The sequence below is a fragment of the Diadema setosum genome, chromosome 8, assembly GCF_964275005.1.
Source record: "Diadema setosum chromosome 8, eeDiaSeto1, whole genome shotgun sequence".
NCBI lineage: Eukaryota > Metazoa > Echinodermata > Echinoidea > Diadematoida > Diadematidae > Diadema > Diadema setosum.
In genome coordinates this window covers 15017778-15045407 of record NC_092692.1, presented here as the reverse complement: position 1 = coordinate 15045407, position 27630 = coordinate 15017778, and the positions used below count along the sequence as shown (strand labels likewise).

Sequence of the window (27630 nt, the reverse complement as noted above, 5' to 3'; positions counted from 1 at the left end):
ATGATTTACACCAACATGTCCAGCATTCATGAACTTGTAAGATTTCAAGAGACCTCTGGCGACAGTGTAGACTTAAAGCCTCTTTCAAGAAGTATTGAACACAAGTACATCAATTGAATGAATGCAGTCAAATAAAGGCAACATTCTGAGAATTCTTATGAAAAAAAAATTTACAAGTCAGTTGTCATGAGTAGTTATTGGTCAAAGAGTATGTTTTGTTTGTGTTTTTTTTTAAACATGGGTGTTTTCTGGCCATTTCGAGATTGCCTTTTTATTCTTGGACTGCACTGTCCCTTGTGTTGTTGTTTCATCTGTCGTACCATAACAACTCCTCCTAATTAACCATCAAGATAATATATCTTTGCAGGTGGCCACAGACTATCTACCTCAAGCAGTATGATAAATAAATTGATTCTCGTAGAAATGTGTCTACACTGAATGACATTTTGCATACACAACAAAATGGTGTCACAACCTTGGAGCCTTTTTAAACATTCCATGAAGCCAGAGGGATAATATGAATGATGACTGACCCCGAGTCCAAACTGTCACATTTTCTACTACTCTGCCAAAATTCAAATATCATCTCCAGTACTGGTATCACACTTGCTCTCTTTCTACCTCTCTCTCTTTCTGTAACTGCTTAGCTGAAAATTTTGCTTTTGCAGTGCTTTTGCTGGTGAATATTCATCCATATAGCCACACTATGCAGTGGTTTTAAACCCAGTCACTTCTACTCATCAAATGTGCACATAGTGTAAAAGGACACAATTTGCAAATGATTATCTTCAAGAAATGTGACACACGAAACAATCCAAACAAATATTAGTGTATGAAATTGAAAGAAATGTGATATTGTACAAATAATTTGATAGAAACTAAACATACACAAGACTACCTCAGAGACACAATCACACTGTCCAATGAAAGTCACTACAACTGAGATTGGCACTGAATCTAACGACTGCATGACACGCCTGTTTCCAAGGGATAAATGCTGTTTGACGTGTCTACGGATAAAGATACGCAGCCTTCCGACAGATTCAGCAAAACAGAGACAGAGGACGCATGGTCTACTTGTATCAAGAGTGCTGCAGGCCCTGACAATATGTAATAATCCAAATCTTGTCCTCTCATAGGTTCTCAATGGCCTTTATAAACAAGGAGCATGTTCATACTTGCAAAAGAAGAGTGATGAAAGCAGGACCCATATTTGTATAATTATGTAAGCAATCTTGTATAAATGTGCATGTATAAGTCAGTAAAGGAGAGCAAAATATGAGTGCTCCCTCCGGCCAAAATCACATAGAGGGGGTAATCTGGGTAGCACAGGAATGACTCTGACCACTGTATAAGCTGTTATTTTTGCGAGGGTTTAAGATTCACGAATTTCGCAAATCACTGTCAGTCCGCGAGTTTAACACGTGAAAATGTCGCTATGCACTAAGGGAATAGTGCACTTACAATAGTGTCGGTGTCAATTCGCGAAAACGGTCATGACCTGCTCATTCGCAAAAATATCTGTATGTGAAAAAACAGCTTATACAGTATTATCACTTGGTGAGGAATTGGTCTTACACCATAATGTCTACTGACACTCCTACCGCAACAAGCCTATTGGTGATACATATTGTTGAGATTGAAGGACAAACATTAATCACACGGGAGAGACCATGCTGCTTCAATAAATCCTGCCCTGTAGTGAAGAGAGAACTGCCATTTTGGGAGTGTGAATATGGTGAACACTTGGATTGGATAAAACCTGATGAATTTTACACAACTATTCAACAACAATACATGCATAATACTACAACTTACCAACTTACTTTAATTCTGGGGACAACAAAAGCATGCTAGGCTTTGGTTAAACTGGAATAAATACACTCCTTTCTCATCATTTTCCTCTCTCTCTGTTTTCCCCACCATTTCTTGGAACAAAGAAGCGTAAAATACGAAACACAGGTTGTGATGAAACGCAGACGGAAAAGGACAAGGTAGGCGACTGGACAAAGCAGCAAACTACAAACTGTGCAATGGCTATCAAAACTCCACAAGCTTTTTGGCGGTGACACAGCTGGTAGGATTCTCCCCTCTCGCACAGTCGGCATCTCCATAGCCACTGCCAAAAACTTGAGGCAGAAGTTTGATTGGTTGCTCTTCCTCACCAGGTCTTTTGTTCACATTAAGAGTCAGGTGCACTGGTGAATTTACGCCACCATTCAAGAGTACAGAGTCTGTTTCTTTCTCTGGAAAAGAGGCGGGGAGTCTCGTGGCCCATGTGCAGTCCCCCACCGCGTCAGCAAGGTCTATGCCTTGGTGCTTTGTTGTTGGTAAAACTCGCCTCCTGGGGCAAACTTCTGCGCCTGCTCTTTCACCTTCCTCTCATATTGCATCCGATTTTGTCTGAAAGAGAGATGAATGCGTAACACTTGATTACTACTCCTGGTTTTATTTTCAAGAGCATCGCGTACAGATATTCTAACAAATTGTTACTTGTGCTATCAATTTCATGGTTGCAAAGGTAATCGTTACTTTACCCTTCACAACAAAAAAAAAAACAACAACAAGTAACAAGAGCCAAATCTATTATTGGATGTTTTTACTCAGCGATTCTCTGTAAATAAACAAGTAATGTGCCCTGCATTCGAGGTAAAGGGTGATGCACTAGCGTGATGTTATGCCCCAGATATGACTTTGTGTCTTGGCTCATGCAGCATGCTAGAGATATACTGCACGCGATCCAGTGTTAGCATGGCTTCATTCTTATTTTAATTTTTAGAAACGACATTTTTTTTGTTGCGTTTTTGTTTGTGCATGTTTTTACATGCATGCAGTATATTTTCACAATTCAAAGGGAACACAAAAATAAAACCACTGCAAAAATTTCAGCTCGTACAGCAACCATCCTGTATCATGTAGCCGAAAAAGCTTTGCCTCCACGCGATATCATTCACAACTCAACACCAACTGCAAACAATTTTTTTTTTTTTTTTTTTTTTTTGTCCACAGGCATGTAGTTATTGCCCTCTCTGGTGTATCCAAAGAATCACTTACTGGTATATTGTGTATGCTTCTGCCTGAGCTGGGTCATTGATGTTGGGGTCATTTAGTAAGTCCTGGATACCCAACAGAATCTGCCAGATAGGAAACCAAAGTTCAGCATGACATGCCAAGAATATTCAGTGTCTGCAGAGATGTATCCTTCATAAGCTTCAAATACAAATTTCTCTCCATTAACCTACAAAGTGCAACTAAATCCATATGTTCAAACTTCTCTTTGTGGATGGGAAATTCAGTCAAATAATTAGTTCCTAAGATTTCCAAGACTACCAGAAGAATCACTTACATACCAATACTTGATGTTAAGCATGTTATAACATTTTTTTTTTTTTCAGTTTTAAAAGCTCTGAGAGATGAAGCAGTGTACAGTTTAGGCATTCAAACATGATTTTTGAGATAGCTTTTGTAACTGCATACATTTCAGAACTCTAGTATATGTTTTGCTGGAAACCAAAGGTGTAAGATCAATTTTCTCCCTAATTTCATGTTTGAAAAGACAAGATCAAGTTCCCTTGGATGTGAAAAATATTTAAGAAATTGAAATTTTTTCTCTACATATACATCTTGAGCAGTCTTAAAGTGTCATTGCAGAGCAAATCAAATATGGGTGATACATCAAATACTTATCAAGAGTTAACACATAATAATGACCATGGGTATTTCCATGTGCACACTGGGAGACCTTAAGTACAAGGGATTAACATGAAAATATTCACAATATGCCCATTCAACAAATAATGCTCAAAATAATCACTCGCTTGCAATTCACCAACTTTTTTTTTTTTTTGTTGTTGTTGATTGTGTATAAGTCACTTATCGGTCAAGCCCCCAGTTACATATCCGAATTATTAGTGTTTAAATCTCATCGACATACTCATAATTTGCGCAGTTCTAAGGACACTTTTCTTTTACAGATTCCAACATGTAAAACAAAAGTAACATTGGGAGACAGAGCATTTGCCTGTGCAGCTCCCAAACTCTGGAATGATCTACCACTAGAAGTCCGGAAATCCCCAACAGTAGCAGTCTTTAAATCACGACCCAAAACACATCTCTTCTTTTAACTGTTCGTTATTATCAAGCACATCAGAAGCTTTTGCAGCGCAGAAGAATATATGTCTATAGGTTTTGCGCTTTATAAATTGATATTATTATTATTATTATTAAAGTAAATTTCAGCACAGATGTTGCTTTTGCTCCACTTGTACCTGTTTGATTGTGACGGCCGGTCTCCAATCTTTATCCTCGTCCAGGAGAGACAGACAGACAGTGCCAGACGGATACACGTTGGGATGGAACAGGGGAGGCTCAAATTTACCTGCAGGGGAGATGGAGAGATATGCTTCTGAAAAGACTGAACGATGCCACAGATGGTCATTTAGATTTACTTTGGTGGAGGAGAAGGAAATCTTCATCCCATGCTCTTGCTCAATGTGCCTAATGTAAAAGGCATCACGGTACAGCGCTGTGTCAAGTTCAGCCAACGGGACTTCCTCCAATATCAACAGCTGTAAATTTTAATGAATTATTCATATTCTTTTATTCTAATTTTAATAATTCTCGCTTGTGGACAGCCACGCAATTTCAAAATACCCTATTGTGTGACATTTGTTTGTTTGTTTTTGTTTTTCAAGCACAAACCCTAATATAGAAATAAATGACCATAGCACTGGACAGGGACACCTATACATGTACTTTTGATAGGCAACTGGTAATTCCTCTTCACCTGCATGACAGTAAGTTTTACTGTAAGTTAATTTGTATAACATTGATTGCCTCCAGAATTACACAACTTCCTCTAAGAGCAAAAGCATCTTTTTAATATGAAAGAGGAAAAAGGATTTCAATACTTGTCAAAGGTGGTATCTCACTGAGCGGTGAATATTTGCAAATGTAACAAATTTCAAGTTTTGTCAGGTTTCATAAGCAGTTACAATGAATTCAGTTTTCATTATTACAAACAGGTTTTCTTGTCATAAGGAGATTTTAAACATGTTCCAAATTTCTTTGCGACAAGAAAAACTGGTTGCAGGAATAAAAACTCCCAGCAAATTCTATTGCAACTGTATATGAACGCTGATGAAACCAAAAATTTGCAAACACTGGCCACTCAGTGAAATACACTATAACGTCAAGCTTTAATTGAGAACTCACATTTAGGTGGTGTTGTTGGGTAGTCATCTTTGAAGATCATCCGAAGACGGTAAAGACCCTCTTCCCATGGTGTCTACAATATGAAAGAGATAAATTGAAATTCACATATTTAGTCCAGGATGGCAAATATACTAACAAATCACAGGTAAATAATGGTTTGGGTAATGTGGTCCGATAATGGATGTGATACAGAGAAAAATGTGCAAATATATATACACGAAAAGTGATAGATTAAAACAGAAATTAAATGCAACTTGAAAAGAAAAAAAAATCACACTTGCAGTAGTTACAGTTTTGAAAAATCTATAGCACAAGAAAAATGCTTCTAATTCTGTAGTTTGCGTAGTTCTTACGCGAACAATGTGTGAAGTATGCGTGGAATATCAGTGATCGGTCGTGAAAATTTTGCCGCTATCGTGGTCACGCGCGAGTCATGCGCGATTCATACGCAATTCATTAGTGATAATGCGCAGATTATGCATGGTTTTCCGTGGACCTCAGTCGTCGCGCACGACCATGAATTCGTCCTAGGGACCTTTGCGTGCATATGTGCTGAAAGTGCGTGGTTTGTTAGTGATTTTCATCGTGTGTATCAGTGAAAATTCTCGACCGACAAGCAGGCACAACCAAATTTCTTGCGTGATTCATGCGTTTATGCAACTTCTGGGCAGTGTGACCGGGCCTTTAAAGTACTGTTGTTCACATCTGACATTGGATCACAATTCTGAACACAGAATTGTGACCTGTGGCTGATGACAATCATTTTCAATGTCTGAGAAGAGGGGGATAACCATGAAAAAGAAAGCCAGCTTGTCCTGCATTTGACTAAAATAATATGGTAGTGTCCTTCACTACAATTAAACATTCAATATGACTGTACATTTCCCTTTCAGAGTAGAATACATAATGAAATCCCTGATACCAATGAAATAAATCAAAATATTTCACACTTACATTTGTCTTTCCTGGAATTGCTGGAAAAAAAAAACAAACACAACAGAGAAGAATATTAAACACATTCAGAATCTGACATAATTTTCTTTGATGTTCAAACAAAATACCTACTTGTATATCAACTGGATATATTTTTTAGCAGTTATCTCATGTGTTTGCAGGAGAAAAGTTTTAGATTGATAAAAAACTAATACAGCAAATGTCTTGCAATAAGAGTAAATAACATTGCTTCCTACTGTCCTTGCACATTAGCTCAGGTACAGATATTTCAAGAATGATAATTTTTCCTTTCTTTCTCTGTCACCATCAATAACATTGTATTGTTGATGTGTTTCCTTTTATTTCACAAAAAACATAATAAAATCCAGCATGACTGTTGTCATGTTAGAGCATCAGATAAGGATTTCCCATTAAACTAAGCACTAACATTACATCAAACAGCAAACATTTGATATGAGCTACACTATCATCACTAAGTGCTATGATTTGTTCAATAGGATCACGGTGACCACTCACTTCAACAGCATACTGTCTTGTTTAATTCTTGTTTACTGTAAAAGGGGAAATTTTTGTGCATTTCACGCAACCAGAAACTAATGCAAAAATAAAAGAACACATAATGTTGCTTGCTGTATGTTCCAGTATGTACCAGGGGTAATATCTTGATTAAAAAAATTCTGAGCATGTAGGTTTGCCCATTTTTGTTTGAATTTGTCCATTTTTGTTTGAATTTGTCCATTCAAAAGATTCTTTGCCTGCCTCAGCAAAGGCATCCATTGGCATTGTAAGATGAACATGATCAATTCAAAATCAGCTTTTGCGGCATTCATTCTCTCTTCACTCTATGCTGGTGTTGATATGATACAATGTTGTCAGAAGCGCATCTCTGACCATCACTTTTGAGAAAAGAATAGGGTCAGTGGTGCTAGTGGTGCTATTAGCCACCATTGCACTGTGCAGATATGTAATGTATCTTACCACATTCCCAGTTCATTAGATTTAATGTGCCATCTGCATTCTTGGTTGGTTTAGCTACAAAACCCTGAAGGAATATGAACAAGAACAAAGATAACAATTACTTTCTACACAGATGATACAGCTTTGGGGTTCATCTATCACATATCAAATTCCTGGCTTTTATAATGGGTTCAAATCAATGGGCTTGACAACTAAACAGGTCTATATGTTTGACACAAATATTCCTTCCATACCTCCACTCATTTCTCTTAATACCCAAATCACAGACCAATATAATACCATCAGGAAATCAGATTTGTAGATTTGTAGAATGGAAGGAAAGAGAGTAGATGCCTGCCAACACTAAAACAACATAATTGTAACCAACTTCAGGTGTTTAAATCCCTCCCTTTGTCCCCTCCCGTCCCTTAAATTTCATCTGTTGCTTGCCATGATGACCAAAAGTAGCTTTTAAACAGTGAAATCACCAGTAACTGTCAATCAGAGATGGATCACATGGATGACCATAATGTACATTATACAGTAAAATGGATTATGCATGTAGAAGTGTATTGCTTGCTAACATTACCACGACAATGCTACAATGTATTCTCCTGTTTCTACAATAATACAATGTACAAGTACCTAAAAAAACAGCAACAAACAAACAAACAAACATAAACACAGAAAACACTCACAAATGGATGATCTTTCCTCCATGCTTTCCTCTCTTCTGACAATCTTGTTATCGCAATCCCAGACATTTTTGGCAGAGTTGAAGTCACAAAGTCTTGCACTACGTTCTACATGAAGAAGAAGAAGAAAAAGAAGGAGAAAAAAGAGGAATGTAGTTATGAAATTAATTAAAAGTGGAATAGGCGCTATGCACACACTGAAAGAACAATTCAAAGATTCAGAGTTTTCTGCACCTCTCGGGCTCTATTTAGGATCTACATGTTTTTGTTTCTAGGGTACATACATTGTATATATAAATTGGATTCCTTGTGTCATTAGACGTGTACACTCTGTATTTGTAAGACTAAAGAGTTGGTTTCTCACAGATTGATGGACATACGGATTACCCTTCAAAAAAAAGTGCATTAGATCTACCAATTACATGCATATTCAGAAACATTCCTTTCTGGTCCATTGTCATTCCTGTATGCTTTCTGAATCCTTCCAATTTCCTTCAACAAATGACTAAAAACTTTGGTTCAACTACGGTGATAATGAACTACTGTACAGATGTACAGTAGGTGGGCCTGAGAGCCATCACCTTTGATCCACTTTACAGAGGAGTAGACTGGTCCCATGGTCCACCACATGTGAGTTTTACTCTATTCAGTTCAAAGCTGGACATCGGACAGAAATGGCACATGCACTGTACATGCTACCCAATCAAGACTCATATCCATAAAAAAAAACCTGCACCAAGATTCGACCATGCCAAAATTCGACCACACGCAAAAGCATGTGGACACTGTACGTTTCTTCGTGTGGCCGGTGGACAAATTTTAGATGGTGCTATGGTCAAATTACAGGGTGTATACAATATGGACGGCTTGCTGTACGCAGCAGTCGTTTCTCAGCAATCATATTAAATACCGCCAACATTTCCAATAATTATCATTATTACAATATAACAGTGTCAACTATCAACTAGCCTGCAGATGTGCAGTGCATAAAGTGCAAGTGACTTCACTTCACACCATCCTGATGCAAGCCATACTGTATGAATCATGCTTTCAAAACAAACAAATGTTTTTTCACTTTCAGCAACTTTTTTTTTTCCAGTGGTCTTACTCTTATGATTTTAGTGTTTGCCAAACATGTTTTTGAAGTGACTGGAAGATTGGTCTGTATCTGGTCGTCGGTGATAAATCTATGCCTACACTTTAACGTTAACGTTGTAGTTGTACAATATGTAGACCCCTAGTTAGACAATCTATGTTCTGCACAACAGAAACTGCGTCTAGCTTTATGGATTCCCTCCTATATACGGAGGAGAGCTGATACAGTATTAAAAAAAAAAGAAAAAAAGATTAAGATAAAGACTCATCCCGACAGACAGATTTTTCTGTTTAACGTTAGTCTTTGACCAGATCTAAAAAAGATTAAAATGCAATGACCTGCCAATGTCAATGTCAATGTCATGACCCAATGCAAGTTTGAACGCAATACATTTATTACCAGTACCTCCCTCTACCACGATCACGAAGTCTACATAAAAAGCAGACTAGCTAACCAACGTTAGAAGTTCTAGCCTAACCGTTAGATGGGTTCTATACTATACACGGACACTGTAATCCTGTATCTCTTTCCCTGAGCCGAGTGATGAAAGAAGCTGGCTATTTCACAACGTGCAAGACCGACCGTGAAACTGAATGAATTTCAGTAGACTCTACGCGCGAACGACGGGACTAGTAGTAGTAGGGCCAAGTAGTGAAGTACCCAGGCAAACCGAATAAATAAATAAAAAAAATATTGTCGACATGGAGTTAACAAAGAGGAGATATTGCAGAGACTGGTTTAAAAGAGGGTCGTGAGGGTAGTTGAAAGTGAAATGCTAGCGCAGCAGTTCACACCAATCGGCCAAGCAAAGTAGAATAGAGTGAGATGGAGGGCGCATACGAGTTACGACCATGATTGCACTGCATTGCGCTTACGATACCCATCCGTGCATGCATGCATCTGAGCTGAGCCGACGATTGCTGCCAACAAAACGTGCACATTACACCTTCACTCGGAAGGGGTTTAAATCACTCCATTCGTAAAACACGAACGAGATGATGGAACACAAGATTAACAAGGCCCTTACCTGTAAATACAAATACACTTTCGGAGAGAAAAATACCAGCTTCCGAACACGCTCCGATGTTTTCCAAATACAGTGTATGATTGATTGATGAAATGTCGAGTACGGGTACGATCGAGCAGTGAAAAAACGCGCCTGTATTATGTACGTACGGTGTACGTGTGTCAGTGCGTTGTACATTTGTACAGCATGCACACAGAGTGAATGTGTGCAATACAAGATAGCGTGTGCGGCCTATGTAAGCATGGGATTCGCTTCAATCCCCACGATCACGTACTAAAATGAACGAAGAGGGAAAATGACAAGGTCACGTGATGTATCTGCTACTCTGCCAAGTCAAATTGAGAGTAGCTTCACCAACTACAGAGGGCAACTTACTAGTATTTTTGACATCTACCAAACGCTAGGGAAAAAAAAGAAACTGGACAGGGAAAATCAAACACGACGATAGAAGAGGTCTTCGCTGTGTCTCTCTTGTTTGTGTGCACGGTCATACACAGGGATATTTTACTTAGGAGCAAGAATAGATTATGTGAGAAACGCAAGCAGGGGAGCTCAGCGGCAGAGCGGAGGTAACCCCTTCCCACACGAGGAAGCTTTTCAACCATCTGTGGTGCACTTTTGTATAATGTTTGGAAAATTGTCAATCATAGTGATAAAATCAATATTCAAAGACAATTTTATGTGAAGGCTAAATCGTGATATCTGATTATGATTATGAGGCGTCTGTGTCTTCATTGTCGGCCTACATACGTACTAAAGTCTGTATTCAATTCAATTCAATTCAATTCAATTCATTTCATTTCAAAGGTTTTATTTTCACTTCTTTCAACAGAATGTATAAAAAGTAGGCCCTATAAATTCGACATGCGTTTGAAGGAATGATACATAGATAGCAAAGAATAACATTTGTCAGCCGCAAAGTGAGGCATTTTTTATACAAACATATTTATACATTCTGCGAAAAAAGTGGAGGTACCCACTCAAAAGACTGTGCTTGTACTATGTTTCAAGTTTATTCAAAGTTTCCACAATACAAAAATTTACATATAAACAATAATATGTAACAAGGAATACATTGTTGAATATATGCGATTAAAACAATTTGCAGAATATTTGAATATAAATTGACAATGTATGTAGATGCATTATAGATGTAAAGTGGAGGGGTCTTAGAAAAGCAAGCTTGTATAATAAGACCCCTGAAAGACAAGTTAAGACATGTAATGTAACAACTCACAAATATATACAAACATATTAAAGCCACAGAATAATTTTAGTGGAATCCCTCAAGAAGCGCAGCAACCACACCCCGGAGACCCAAAAAATTGACACCAAATTTATTGCCCCCCCCCCCCTCGAGTCAATTTAAAACTTTATCGGCTAGTGATATATGACCACAAGAGGGAGCAGTATTTTTTTTTTTTTTACTTTGTGGTATGGTCTCAGAACCCTCACTTCTCCACAGGTAAGGACCCTTTCAAAAGGAGAGTTTCTAATTTTTACCATAAACCAGAATTATACAGTGGCTTTAACATACATGGATGGATTCTAAGTGTACACACACACACACACACACACACACTACCTATGGAATTTTAAAGCAAAACATAATTGGCATTTAGACTATGTTACTCAAATGGAAAGCGATGAGATGAAGTCATGTATCTAGAATTTAAAAGGAGCAGCATCAATGAGACTGAGAATATCGATGAAGCAAATACTTCCGAGTCAACACTTTAAATCTGGAAAAAGTGTCACAGGGAAAAATGGGTGAATAACTTAACTATAAGTGTGCGGGAAATGAGAAAAGAAGGGAAAGAGGGCGATAGAGGAAACAGGAATAGAAGTAAACAGACGAGACAACTAAAAAATACAAATCTAAATAAAAAATATGGAGATGGTCCGAAGGGGGACGGAGATGTTTTACATTAAGTGGAATTGGAAATTCAGCGACTTGCCATGGTGCACACTTTGAGATGAATGTTAAGAAAAAATTGAAATAAAAAGCAAAAGAAATAAAAAATGAGGGACGATTTGATGCTCAGTAGGATTGACCCTTGAACTCTTCCTCCTTTGCTTCTTTCCCTGTCTTTGACCTCTTCCTGTCTCTCTTTTCTGTACTCTTTGACCTCTTGTTTATTCTTTCAACGCCTGTAAGAGAGCTGCTTTGTTTTTGTCTGTGTGTGCAATATTGTGTGATTTGTTTTATGTTACCTCTCTTTCTCACGCAATTTGTCTTATCGTTTCGTTTGACTAAATTACTATAGCTTTATTACTTACGAGGGGACTGAATTCTACAAGCTAGGCTTTTTAGCAGTTCCCCGGCCCCATACATTTTCGACATCTATTCCTTGATATGATTCAGTTGCAGTTTGCCTTTGCATCTCTTAAAACTATGTTTTGTTTTTCAAATTCATGAAATTCTTCCGTCGAGATGTTTTCATTGCAACTGATTGACAAATTGCCCTACATCTACGTAAATAAACACTGAACTGATCAGTGTTTTAGTAGTAGCCATAATAAAAATCATGGGCGTACATACTCGAGCAGGATTCGAACCTACGACCTCCTGATCACCGAACAGGCGTCATCTCGACTAGACCATCGAGCTTTCGCCAGACAGCAAGTGTTGGTTCTAATCCTCATAGCATGCAGCGGGTACTGCTTTGTTATTCAAATTCACGAAATTCTTCCGTCGAGATGTTTTCATTGCAACTGATTGACAAATTGCCCTACATCGACGTAAATAAGCACTGAATTGATCAGTGTTTTAGTAGTAGCAATAATAAAAATCATGGGCGTACATACTCGAGCAGGATTCGAACCTACGACCTCCTGATCACGATCTCATGTACGCCCATGATTTTTATTATTTATGCTACTACTAAAACACTGATCAATTCAGTGCTTATTTACGTCGACGTAGGGCAATTTGTCAATCAGTTGCTATGTTTTGTTTATTGTATTAATTCCGCTTGTGAATATTCAAAAGTCACATTGTACTCTATTTCTGTATATGCAAATATCATATTGTATTGTATACTTTTGTCGGAAATGAAATGAAATGAAATGATATCGTGGTATCTGTCACGTCTTGTTCCACTCATGTGTCTTCAGTTTCTTCTGCACGTACCAAGGCTCAAATTGAGGACGGTGCCCAGCGCTCACCGGCAATGAATAAAAAAAAATGTCATAATGATAATGCTATGTGTGTCACACTGCATGGGATAACGAGGTGGGAAAAAAATTTACTGATAAAGTTATCTGAAAATCTTTTCTCTGAGTTCAAACAAAAAGGGAGTTTTAAAATTCCGGGAAGGGGGGGGGGGGGGTGCCCTCGCCCCACCCCGATGATCCAGCCTATACATGTGGTCATGTTTTGCGTGCAATAATCTTTCTCATTTTAGTTTTGTCATGTGCATGATGATAGTATCATTTTGCTTTTCCAATCTTTTTGTAATCCTTTCTAAATTTCACCTCGGCGTGACAAACGCTCGAGTAGTGAAAATCTGAATTGTGTAGGTTTAAGGTACTCTCTAAATTCCGTGGATTGAAAGTCAATCTAATAGATTGTATAGTAAGGGACCAATCCAAAATTGGATTGAAAGTTTCAATCGAATAAGATTGAATTCTAACTCTATTAGATTGAAAACTTCAATCCAACGTTTGGATTGGTCCGTGACTACAATCTACTAAAATCTAAGGAGTTTAGAGTGTAGACTTACTGTTTATTCCCTATGAGTAACGTGTGGTAAACCTGAAGAAACTGTTCTAAGAATAACCTTAGCTATGATCAGGACCAGACAGGTGTAACGTGGCTTGAGAATAAACAACAACAAAAGTGGGAGAGGGGAGTGCACTGTGGCAGATTCCTATTGCGAGCATTATGAAAACACATCCTGTCATCGTATCACACACACGCACACGCGGGCTATACCATGCACAATGTAGGCCCTGTTCGCAAATCGTATAAGACAATATAGGCCTACTATGTATACATATTCATCATCGTATCCGTATAATATATATATATATATATATATGTATATATATATATATATATATATATACATATATATATATACATGTTGAAAAGTCTTATCGCAAAATGAGCTAAGCGCCACTAATTTTAAACATTTCAAAGTAAGTCCATCATCAGATATAGAGCAAAATTAAACCTTACCAGCAATACTTCACTTGCGATATAACAAGGAATACTCTAGAAGTCATTATTAAAGATATCCTGCATTTTTAGTTAGCTCGTTTTGCGATAAAACTCTTCATATATATCATATTCATGAATATTCATATCTTGTGGTACACATGCACTGAGAGTATTGAAGTTAAACAGATCAGTGTTATTATATTATAATAAGTATATGCTCGAATTAATATCAGCCATTATGGTTCAATTCCCATATTTTAATTGATGGTCAGCCTATTTTTTCTAGAAATTTGTTTGAATCAAACATGATTTACATAGGAGATATTATCAACCCTGATGGTTCCTTTATGAGTTATGACCAAATATTACAGAAATTTAATCCAGGGTTATTTTTTATTTATTTTTCAGTATAGAATATGCAATTCCTCGACAATGGAAATTCACCATAAAACAAAATATACATTGTCAAAATGTTGTATTACTTTAGAATCCTTGTAATCTTCTGCTGAACAATTTTTAAAGCCAAAAGAGTTTCAAAATTTTGTTACCCATACTTTGTACAAAAATATAAAACCACACTCTCAGAGACAGACCATCAAGTATATGGGAAACTGATTTAGTGTTGAACTTACAAGATTCTCTGTTATGGAAGTCTCGTTTTTCTTTGATATATAGCTCATCGATAGAGAATAGAATTCGTAATTTTCAATTTAAGTTTGTACATAGAAAAAACGCTACTCAACTTATGTAAAATAGGTATCAGTGATTCGTCAATTTGTAAGTTTTGTGACTCTCATCCACAGACATTAATACATTTATTTCTGAAGTGTGCCCATGTGTCATCTTTTTGGCATGATTTATTTCTTTGGCTCAAAGCTAAAAATGTCCGCAATGTTATGTTTACAGATGAGGAAATATGTTTTGGAACTCAACATGTTGAAAGAGGACATTTCGTGAATACAATTATCTATTATGTCTCTTATGTCTTGATCGTCTTGATTTTCATGTGAGCAAATGGCAAGCTATCATACCATAGTTTTCTATGTTATTTTTTTATCCCATAATGTACTATTCATTATCATGCCTGTATTTGGTTTATGAAGCAGCATGTGAATTGGGAAAATAAAGCTGGGGAAAAAAATAATATCATTGTGTTTGTATTCCAAATATGTGACTGTCAATAAGTGCCACAAAATATCAATGTCGCATTTATGGTTTCCCAGTATGTTGATAACGTGCTTTTCTGGCAATAGACCGTTTCTGTAATGTATTGCAATTCATGAAAGTTTCTTTTCCTACAGCATATAAATAGTAAAGAAGCGTTTCATTCACCTGCTCCTTCCCTTTAAGTTCCACAAGCAGGAATTCACTAATTTGTTGCTAAGCGGGGTAACTCTACGGCAAACTTTGTGGTTGTTAAAGAGGAATTCCAGTCAAGTTAAAAGTTAGTCTAGTAAGAAAGAGTAAAATCTTACGAGTACCGGTGCTGTGCAGATTTGATTAAAATTGATAAAATTAGATAAAACTTAGGGAAGTTATAAAATTCTGAAGATTCTCTCATTTCTGCAGAATATGCAAATGAGTGAGCTGATGATGTCATCACCTCACAAATTTCACAAATTTCCATCCCCTCCCCCCCCCCCCAAAAAAAAAATACAATGATGGAAATTTACTGTTTCTCTTACTGATGTGTATTGCGTTTATATGCCTAGCTGAATAATTTATCAATTGAAAAATTGAAAAATTATCAATTAGATATCAGGATTTGAGACTGGGACATAAGGGTTTGAATGAAAACTGGAAATTTAAAAATTGCGATGGTATGTGCAAACTGTGTGGCAAGTTGTGAGGAGATGACATCATCGCTTCACAATTATGCACACTCATACTGACTGTTCAAGAATTGTTTCCTGAAATATTAGCGAAACCTCAAAAATATCATAACTTCATTATTTTCCCGATTTCGATCAAATTTTCATTAGTTTATTGTGCTAAAAAAAAAAAGTTCCACTTCTTCTTTTCAGGGCAACTTTTAACTGCACTGGAATTCCCCTTTAAGGGCAACTTCTATGAACAAAGCATTCATGCATAATACATTACAGAACCAGTCAATTCAGAGTCACCAGACTTGCAATTTCTGTACATACAAAGATTCTTACGAGCACCCATGTTCGTCCTCGAATAGAGTGATAAAGAAATCTCTCTCTTTTTTTTTCTTTTTTTTTTGGGGGGGGGATTTTACATCAAGCCATTTCACATTTGATGTTCATTTATACATACAAAAGGTGGACACTTAGAGATGGTCATAATTATCATTATAAAGGCATATATAGATTTTGTTTACATTTCCACACCATTACGTCTCTTGTTTCAGCGCTTCATTAAAAGTAAAGTTTCCAATTCCGAAAACGGTTTTGACGTGTAGTTATTGAAGACTTACACTTCTATAGCTGTTGAAGGGGACTTACCTACAATTGGATTCAGTGCAAAAATAATTGGGTACAATTATACATATTTGTTTCAGGAACATCGGACAACCCTTTCAAATTAAATCAGATTTTAAGTTAGTTTTGGTTAAAGCCATGTGTTGTCATCACTGGATAAGAAGACCACAGCCATTCGTGATGTCATAGTAGGGCGAAGATACAAAGAAAATGTTAACACGAGAATTCCACAAAATGTAATTCTTTGAGTGAAAAGTATACACATTCCATCGACTTCTTACTGACGATTTAAGAGTCATGAATCTTGTTCCCCTGCCTTCTGAAGAAGGTAAGTCAAGTGCTCTTCCATTATGTTAGAAAAATCAGACTATGTTGATTTTTTTATACTGTCCTTTGCATATCAAATGGTGATGCCATCTAATATTGTTGGAGAATCATTCATGCACTTAAAAAGGAACTCGCTGTGACAGAATTTATCCTGGGAGGCCCACTCAAAAAACCCCAAAACAGTTCAGTTTCAGTTCAGTTCAGTTTGAAATTGTTTTATTTAATCACGGCAATTTGCTTCAGCAAAACTGTTCTTCTGCAAATCTGTGAACAACATAAAAATAGCAGGAATACATATATACAGACTGAATGTAAAACAGCAGAGAAAAGAACAAGTACATTATTCTGCTTTGGCATGAAATGAAGCAGACACTAGGAATGCTCACCGCTCTCATTAGATCGAGAATAAGATTTGTTTAACAACATACGATCTTAATGCCAAATTCATTTCAGATAATATTTCACAGTATGATACACATTCGTCATAGCAAGGGAGACATTTCTTCTTTTTTACACATTCATGTCTGTAAAATTTTAATTTCCACTAACGATTTGAAAGAGATTTGGTTCAGAAATGGAGCAGAGAAATGACTAGAGTGACATACACTCATTATTCTTAAAACATAAGCACGTTTGATAAGCATGTGCATGGGTATTTTGAATTTTGACGGTTTTCAAAACATTTTGTTTACTTCTGGATGATAATCATTGTACTTTATAATACTGCTGGTGACAATAATGCAATTCACTTAATTCAAACCAAATTTTATTTCCGATATCACATTTTTGTTGTGGATATAATTTGAAGGAAAGCAAACAAACAAACAATGTATTGCAACAATTTTAAACATACATAATATGAAACCATAGTTTGTTCAAAATGATTTCGTTAAAGATAAGTCAAACCGACATTCATTACCCCCCCCCCCCAAAAAAAAAAGAAAACCAAGCAAAAACAAAAACAAAACAAAACAAAGATGATAACAACTTGCGCAAATTTTGGAGTCAAATCCTCCAAATGAATGTTGCGGCTTTATAATAAACAAACAAACAAAAAACAAACAAACGGATTTTCTTCTTCGAGTGATGTGTGTTCTTTTTTATTATTTTCCTGTTACATAATAGTCACAACAATGTATACGATACGGTTTAGCAACATTATGATTTCTGTAATGTATGGTCTCACAATAGATGCAACACAGAAAGTAATGTGCTGGTATCACAGCAATGGTCATGAATTAATGAAAGAAGTGCTATATCGCTGCATTTTCAATAAACATACTTTTGGTGTTTACTACATCCACCGGTGGACAAAGATTCTGGGTATGAAATTTACAGAGAAACACGCACACATACACACACACACACGCGCGCACACACACACACACACACACACACGCACACACACACACACACACACACACACACATTATGTGTACACAAATGCCCCGAGAGTCTCTGGTTGATTCATAATTGATACCGAGGTGACAAGAATGCATAGTACTATATATTTTCTGCAGCGGGTCGCAGTCCTGAAGAAACTATAGAGCTCATCCTGTCACGAAGGTAACCAAAATTTCACCAGAGGCTGGAAACAGTGCAAGATCTATTTGATTTATATCTTCAAACGAATATTTTAATGAAATACAAAATGTTTTCATCTACGATAAATGTCATTGCAGTATACAAGTGTAGTTTGGTTACTTGTTCACATGCGTGTATATCTGTTGCACAGACGATCAGCGTACCGCGCGCGCAGTGGACGTGATTTTACACAATGGTCTATAATGACCATTGATGAATATACCACGAATATTAAGTCACACTCATGGAATAGTGCACTATACCATAAATAATATGACGTCACAGTTTGACAAGTCCTTCTCAATTGTCATTTATCTTTAACTTAGCAATAAAAATGTCATATCCGAGCTTGGTCACATGACAATATTACTATGTAGACCGATCAGTGAACACGATTTGTACAAAGCCGCAATGAACAGTGAGAAACAAACACTATCCTCCCCTTTCTCCCAGAGAATTAGTCTCTCCTCCTCTTTTTTTTTCTTTTATACCTCGATTTTTGCCTTCTTTCGTTTGCTGTTGGGAAGCAGGCTTTCATCTCTTCTCCTGTCCCTTTAATATCAGCGTCCAAGATACATGTATCTTATTTTCTCATATGTGTGGTATAATCTTTGTAAACCTGTAGAGTTATATCAGTAATGAAGGAAGTATAATAGTAAGATGCTTTAATCTTTCTGTAAAAGAGAGGACACAGCCAGTTGGTGACGACAGATCTCCGAGTCAGCTTCTCTACGACTTCCGGATCACGACATGAATGATGAGGAGAGATTAAGCAACAAGAGGAAGTGTTTGCCTTTGTTTTGAATGTAACGAGTTGTGAGAAAGCAAGTCATCTTTTTCTTTTTCTTTTTTCTGTTACACACGCTTGATTTGCTAATGTGGCTATATGAATTCGTAATGTTCAAAACAAGGGTATTTCGCACAAATAAATAAACAACAAACAAGAAACAGGTTAAATGCAGGCTCATCATCATAAGGATAAGCCGTTTTTCTACATCTGTTCAATCTTTTCCAGAGGTTTAACATCAGCAAATCAAACCAAATGCATACTTCTTGACAGAGGTTTGGATGGGAGGCAACACGACATTTTCAGCTTCAGAAACAAAACTGAAATGGGTACTTGACCCTGATGCGTCTTGAGCATTGTAAAACAATCACTCATGTGTCAGTGCTGGGATTCAATGTTGTGAAACACACGTAACTGCTGTCAGAGGAGGGGCTATCCGTCGAATTGCCGGGGGTGTAATAATAAAGATTCTGATCCCCAAACTGCAGAGCGACGAAAAGACCGATCAGGGTGAACAGCATCGTAATCCGCATTGAACACTCGACTGGATCCTGCTCCCTGAGGAACTGTAGCAGGCGATACCAAAATCGCTCGTGGCGGGCGCGCCGCAGCTCCAGCAGACGATAGCGAAATCGCACCCAGATAAAGTTGATGCTTGCGCCACCTATGGCGAAGCAAGGCAGGCAGAAGAACATGAGGTTCTCCAGCGCCATCAGCCCGTTGATGTACATCTGTATGCCCCAGTTCAGCTTGCACTCGTGGCTGAACAGCATGTAGTTCCAAGTCACCTGAAACGAGGAGGAACGCAATATTGCATTATGATCTCGGTGACCAATGGTATTTTGCATTGCACAGGTCATGCTGCGTTAATGTTGTGTCAACATTGTCATGTTAATGCTATATGATATAAAAACGAAGACATGTCAATACAACATGACAATGTTGACACAACATTAACGCAGCTATGACCTGTGCAACGCAAATGGCCATTGTGACTACGGGAATTGAATTTCAGTTTCAGTTTCAGTAATGCAACAATGAACATTGCATTATGGACAGAATAGAACACAATCACATTTTCACCATCGAAACACAATGTTACGCCTACCTGCATTAACAAACTCTTTGGTTAATAACCTACAGCATTACGTTCACACTAAAAAAAACAAACAAAACATTTAATCACAATACGATCTTGCATGATTACAACTTACGAGACGAAAACATTACCCTATAATGACCACAGTTACGCAATTCTTAATTTTGACAATAGTAACATAAAACATCGCCAAGACGATGACCAATCAACATTGCATTTGAAGTGCAATAGCACACCGCACTATACTAGGACAACCGTATAAAACAGGTGACACATGCTAGTCATTCCGATGGTTCGTTAATCCGAAAATGGAAAGAAAAAAAAAGTTCGTGATTCCGAGGTCAGATGTTCAAAAGCATACATATAAATTCCGTATACCTAGATGTTCTTTGATCAGAAAATGAAATAGGATTCGTTGCTCCGAATAATCCGAACATAAATTTGTGGCGTTATTTCGAAGGTTCGTTAGTCCCAAAATGAAATAAAGGCTTGCTATTTCGAAGGTTCGTTAATCTGAAATCAAACAAGGTTCATTATTCCGAAGGTTCCTTACTCCAAAATGAAATAAGGTTCGTCATTTCGCAGGTTCGTTAGTCCTCAAAGAAAGGTGGTTTGTTAATCTGGAAATGAAAAAAAAAAAAAAAAAGAAGCTCAAAAGTGCCTACTGTACGACTTCGGAATTACGATCTTTGATTCGTTATCGGATTGGCAAAGCTTCGGAATAGCGAACCTTTTATTCATTCTCGGATTAACGAACCTTCGAAAAGAAACCTTTTACTTTCATTTTCGGATTAACTAACCTTCGGAATAACGAACAGTAATTCATTTGCGGAATTACAAACCTTCGGAATAATAACACAAAATCACATAATGACCGCAGTTGTACAACTGCACATAATGAGTATACACTCTTAAAAAGAAAAGGGTAAATCAACATTTAAAAGGGGCGAGAAGTGACAGCGTTTTTAAAATGTTGTATTTACCCTTTTATCCAGCTGAATCCAGCAGTTAGATGTGCAATGTACAGCAAGAAAAGGGGTGAATACAAGATTTTTAAAACGCTGTCACTCCTCGCCCCTTTCAAAACGCTGATTTACCCTTTCCTTTTTAAAGGAATAATTTACCATTTGCACATGAAACAAAAACCCAGCAGTAGTGCTTTAAAATAGTTCTAAAATGTGAGTTAGGGATAGAAACAACCACTGTAAAAATTTGAATCCGTATAATCGATGTTAAGTGTTGTTGAATACACAAAATGTGAACAATAGTTATAATAAAAATGTTTCCAGACTAAAGCGTCTACAGTTACGGTTTATTGAGAAAAACACTGATATCTCCTTATATTTTAGGCTTTATTGCTAAAATTTTTATATAGTAGAATGTTTTGTGATAAAACAAACCTACACATATGCATCAAAAGTGATATCTTGAACATTTTTGAAATCACTGCTCCCAAAGGTAAACTGGACCTTTAAGAGTGTATACCCATTACAGCATCATACAACACCATGTACAAACACATACTATCATAGGACATGCAGATAAAAGTCTTTTCCTTTCTTTTCAGTTTCGGAAATGAAAAAGATGTCTTTGTGTGTCAATGTCACCCATGCATATTTGACACATCAAGTGCCTTATGCAAAGTGATGATTTGAAGCACATATCTATAACTGACCTAGTGATATGGTGCTAATGAGAATGAGTGAATCAAACCAACTGTCAATTTGATAAGTAAAATTGACGGTGCAGTAATTAACAAACAGCTCCTAATCATTAATGAAATTATCTGAGGACGATAATTGCATGGGCTGAGGAACGTTTTTAGTGTGTGTGTGTGTGTGTGTGTGTGTGTGTAGGGGGGGGGGGTAGTGTTGTATGTGGGTCTAATTCCCCACCCCGAAGAAGAAGACGAGCTAACGGTCAGTAAAAAAGACATCGATCCTTACCTGAGTGGCTAGAGACCAGGTGAGTACTCCAAACACCATCACCATCCATCCATTGGTCAGCTGTCGCAGGGTCTTGAAGTCTTGGACCGTCGAAGCAAGCTTTGCTCTGCACATGTCCAGGTGGTTGACGTGCTGGCGAACGAAGCTGACATCGAGCCTCAGCTGGGGCTCGAAGGAGATTCTCAGAAGGTATATGATGTAGGAGAACACCCCGTACAGTGTCAATACACACAGACAGGTGATGATGGCCAGGTAGCTATGGAGAGAGAGGCTCGCTGAGTTGACAACGACTGCGTAAAAGAGGAGGCGGTAGATCGCGGTAAAAGTTGGGTAGCCGACGCAGGCGACGAGGAAAAGTTTGTTTGGCAGTCCGCGCTCGGGGAGGTCGAGATACTGCAGCCGACGCACAATGTACCGACTGTCAAGGGCGTGGGGCCAATGGGCGAAACGTGTTATGTTCGTAATGTTCTGGATGAGCGTGAAGAGGCAGAGGAACGGGACGCTGCCGCCAAAAATGAGATACGACATGTAACTGATGTATCGTAGGAGGTCCTTCTTCCTTCCCCAGTACAAACGGGCATAGAAGAGGGCATCGTACAGGACAAGGGAGAGGTACAAGCAGAGCAGGAGCACAGACAGGACTCCACTGCCACGGTGATTCCATGCGCGCAGACCTAACAGATAAAAGGAAATTTATTCTCTTGTGAAGCCTATTTACTGATCAGTGCTCTTCCATATGACCCACTCAAAAGCAGAAAGTAATATATACCATCGTGGAAAATGAAAAAAAAAGTGCAAAGAAATAGAAATTAAGGAAACAGGACATGATATACACAGGCTCTGCATTCCCGCCATTGACTTATTTTGCATATCGTCCGCAAAATGTCTTACATCACAGAAGGTTTTTGTCCAACAGAAATTAGAATCCCAGACTACACGCTAGAGTTTGTTAGAAGATGGAATATTTCATTGCAACTGACCAACAAATTGCCTCTCATGGACATAAATAAGTACCGATTATTCAATGTTTTACTATGCCATGATAAAGAAGTAACGGGTTGGGGTCCAACCAACGACCAATGTCCACTAGGGGCAAATCTGAAACTTGATTCAACAAACAAACTTTTCTCACCGATATCCTTGTCGCTGTACGTGCGATATTGGCCTTTACCGTCCCACCACAGTGCGTCGCAAACTCGACATCGACTTTTCCTTCCATCGTCATCGTCACCCGCTGTGTCGGCCTCGCTTTTGTCCGTCACAGCGTACCCCTCATCGTCGTCAACATCACTATTATTAATGGTGCTTCTCGAAGTCTTCTTCAGCGGCCCATTTGCAACCCTCATGCCATCGGACGAGTTCTCAACTTGCAAAATGGTGTCGATATCGGTGTCGATGCCGATCTCCGGGGGTCGCAAATAGGACTGACCATGACGTCGTAAAGCCGCAAGTAACTGCGATAAACATGACATATATAAAAAAAAAAAGCGTGAAGAGCTTTTTGCGAAGAAAGGGCTCTGGTTTTGATTAACGCATATCACTTTCACCAAGGAAAGGGATAAATCGACATTTTTTATTTCATCATCCCGCTTAAAAATACAGATCCTGTGAAAATGATGTTTTTCCGTCACTTTCAGGATATGAGTTGTCATCCAGTGCGTAATGGGAATTGGCACAGCTATATGCTTCGTCATTATAAATGTTTAAAAGATTGGAAATATTCATATTTTCGTAAGCATTTGAGCTTCCAGCGTTCACTGTATTTCTTTAAAGGGTAACAACACCAAAATATATGTGAGAACTGAGTGAATGCAGCAATATTAGTAGAACACATCAGTAAAGTTTGAGGGAAATCGGACAATCCATTCAATTCCCTTCGAATTTTAAAGTTTTGGTGCGGTGCTGTCATCGCTGGATGAGGAGACAGCAACAATTTGTGACATCACCGCAGGACAACAATATAAAGAAGACTTAAACATAATTTAACAAAATTTCATTTTTCTTCAAAAGTGCACTATAAGCATGTCTTTGACTTGCTCTTGGCATATTATGAAAAGGTAATATTCCCCCTGCTTTCCGAAAGAGGCAAGTCAAGTACTCTTTCATTATGCTAGAAGAATAAAAATCATTTTGTTGAGTTCTCTTCATATTTTCCTTACATCGTTATTCTATACAGTAAAGTCATGAACTGCTGTAGTCTTCTCGTCCATCAGCAGCGATGGCGGCACCTACACTTAAAAAACCCCAAAACAAAACATGAATTTTGAACGGTTTGCCCGATTTTCCTCAAACTTTTATTGATGTGCTCTACTAATTCATTGTTGCATTCACTCAATCCACATATTTTGGTATACATCCCGCTTTAATTTAATGTGACTTGCCGTATTCGATATCTCTATAGTGTAGCATTGCATCAAGTAATAAGTTGATATCATGTAACTGATTTAAATTATCAGCATTTCTTCTTGAACTCGAACGAATTTCCCCTTGTGATAACCGTTCGACGTCAGTTGTCATACAACTTTGATGTTCATTTTGTTCTTTTGACCTATGTGTATGGCTGTTCCAGTTTATCATTTTGCATGGTATCATCTCGTCACTCAGGGTATGAACGTAAAATATTTGCAAGCACTTTTTACAGGGAAGACAATACCTACGACAGTTATAAAAATACGATAAACTAGCCAAAAACAGAAGCGTAGATTACGGGAAATACTTAGCGCCTTAACAGAAATTAAAAGTTTTAAACAGTAAGGCCTCATCGCACATTTTTATATCCAAGTGGTAAAAGCTATTGACACAATATAGTCTGTATAATTCTTCTCATGTTCAGACTGTCCTTGTTGGAGATGGTCACCTGTGTACCAGAGCCATGTCGAGCCATTAGATCAGCTTCCTTCAGCTTCTTCTGGTAGCAGTCTTGACAACTTCGCTTCTCTACCACAGACCGACTCCAGAAGAGACCCAGGTACTTCATGCTCAGCCACAGAAACCACGGCCACTTCCCGCCACTTTTGGTCTCTCGTCGACGTCTGCCACGACTGCGCAAACTGCCATCCGACGATTCGTCTCCTGGTGTGGTTCCCTGTGTGAAATCATCCCTCGCGGTAGGACCAACGCCATTAACTTGGTTACTCACAGCAGAGGTTCTCCCGTTTGATGTACCTCCTCTGTTGTGTCCCAAGTTCGGGTCGTCGCGTCGAACGTCATCGCCGTCGTAACGGTTGTCGAACGATGTCGTACATATACCGATTTGTCTTCGGCCGCTGCTCTCACCCGTTTGGTAAGACCTCGTAGAGCTGTTGGCCCGTATGAGGGGATCTCGCTCAGGTACGCCCATATTATCTTTGTAAAGAATTATGCAAAGACTTAACATTGTGAAAGTGGACTGATAATTTTGAGTACTTTACTCCTAGTGTAAGCTGACTTACGATGCATGGAATTATTCAATCAGAAAATTAATGGTGAAACCCGCCCGTCACAATCTGGCAAAGCGTGAGACCATTGTGTTTTTTCAAAGTAATACAAAAACGTCGTAAAGCATTTCACTGGTCATAATCACTATGCAAATTACATGAGGTGATGGACACCGATTGATAAAGTCTGGCACTGAAATTTGATTTATTTTCACTTTATAAATTGGCGAATAGATGAAAAATGTATCTTCACAAATGTTTACATGTCTAACACTATACTCTGCTTGTTGTCTTCAAAGATGGAACACAAAATTTGGAATCATATACATTGTACTGCACATCATAATCATTATTGTACAGTTGTGATAAACAAGGAATGATGACCTGTTAGGCAAATGAATATTGTAGCTACTAAACTGTTGATTGAAAATTGCTCTTGCGAAATATCTTCTCTTTTTTTTTCCGTCCAAACCAAAGTATGATTTGTTGGCAGATTTCATTTGGTTAATGGCCATATGTTTATATACACGGTTGCTACCTAAATTGACCGTTTTCTTAACTTTTTTAGTTCTGTCTGTTTGATTTGAATCTAAATAAATTGAAATACTGTAAGTGGTAAAGTTCGCTTTGATTTCATTAGTGTTTTACTGCGTAATATAGTTATCATAAAGTAAATACATTAAACAAATGATTTTCATATTTTACAAGGTTCAGATATACATGTTTGGAGTATAGGGGAAAGGGTGAGAAAAAGAAGAACATTCATGCAAAAGTATTACAGTCATGATACTCTGTTACAGAAGTTGACCCGGACGCTGTGACCTTTAGAGGTTACAAGGAAATCTACCCCAAGCATGTTATTTGGATGCAGTGAATGCAGAAATGGTAGAAGATCGCATTAAATAAAAAAATCAGTTCAAAAGTTATGAATCTTTATAGTTTTTCAGACTGGTTAAGAAGGCTAAAACAATTCGGAATGTAACAGTAGTGGAAATTCTAATACCGAAAAATGTATAGAGCTTTCCACAAGATTTCAGTTTTTACGAAAAGTTCATATTTCCTCGACTTGTCATGCTTGCTATGGACACAATGGGCCTACTTTGTTACGGGCAATATCATTTCCCCATCTTCGGTAGGGGGTCAGTCAAGTGATCTTTCATTAAGCTATATATATTTCTTAGCGATTGGAGGCATCATTTTTGTTTTAATTCATAACCATTGAGAGCCCTCTCAGATTTACCTCAAACTTTGACACTTCCTACTAATATTGCTGCACTCACTGCAACCAAATATATATTTTGGGTGAATTCCCCTTTAATAAAGTCAGGTCTTGGATGATAGAGATGATGGAAAAGGAGAGAAAGAACAAAAATAAAGAAAGAAAGAGGAAGGGAAAGAAAGAATGAACGAATAATGAAAAGACGAAAGCTCGGGACGAAGGTAAACAAGGAAGAGAAAAATAATATCGCCTTAGCGTGATTTCATCAGATAATATTATCATAGCCTAATAGGTTTTCGAAACAACGTATACACAAACCTTGTATTTCATCATCACCTGAACCAACTATAATTTTTCACTCCGGGAAGGCACTAATTATAATATCCGATCATTGTTTTTCAATTCCCATAATATGTGAAAATTAAAAGCGATTATCATATATACAAAAACAGACGCCTTGACTTGGATAGCCAAGAATGAATGATTGAGACAAGGGCCACAGGGTGTGAGAAAGAGTATGGAATTAAAATAATGACATAAAAAATTGTAAAAACAATCATGTTTCAACTCCCGTCCGTATTGGTTTTGATGTATTTTTTCCTTGAGTGGCTAATGGGAGACTTTGAGGCAGTGTTGTAATCCCTTCGTGAAAATTAATTATGATCATATTGCACAAAATCTTTAAAAAAAAGTTTAAATT

General features: G+C 37.7%; 2 protein-coding genes across 2 annotated transcripts; both read right to left on the bottom strand.

The window, feature by feature from the left end:
* Positions 1-1749: 1749 nt before the first annotated feature.
* On the bottom strand, positions 1750-10047 carry LOC140231534 (SUMO-conjugating enzyme UBC9-B). The gene is made up of 8 exons (XM_072311669.1): positions 9944-10047; positions 7824-7928; positions 7147-7210; positions 6169-6188; positions 5215-5287; positions 4269-4378; positions 3055-3134; positions 1750-2403 (listed from the first exon to the last, which is right to left on the bottom strand). The coding sequence occupies exons 2-8, from the start codon at positions 7887-7889 to the stop codon at positions 2307-2309; spliced, it is 510 nt and encodes a 169-aa protein (XP_072167770.1). The 5' UTR covers positions 7890-7928; positions 9944-10047; the 3' UTR covers positions 1750-2306.
* A 9574-nt stretch (positions 10048-19621) lies between these two features.
* Positions 19622-25635, bottom strand: LOC140232084 (uncharacterized). The gene is made up of 4 exons (XM_072312236.1): positions 25153-25635; positions 23428-23749; positions 22296-22969; positions 19622-20038 (listed from the first exon to the last, which is right to left on the bottom strand). Exons 1-4 carry the CDS (start codon positions 25633-25635, stop codon positions 19622-19624), a joined length of 1896 nt encoding a protein of 631 aa, XP_072168337.1.
* Positions 25636-27630: the final 1995 nt, after the last annotated feature.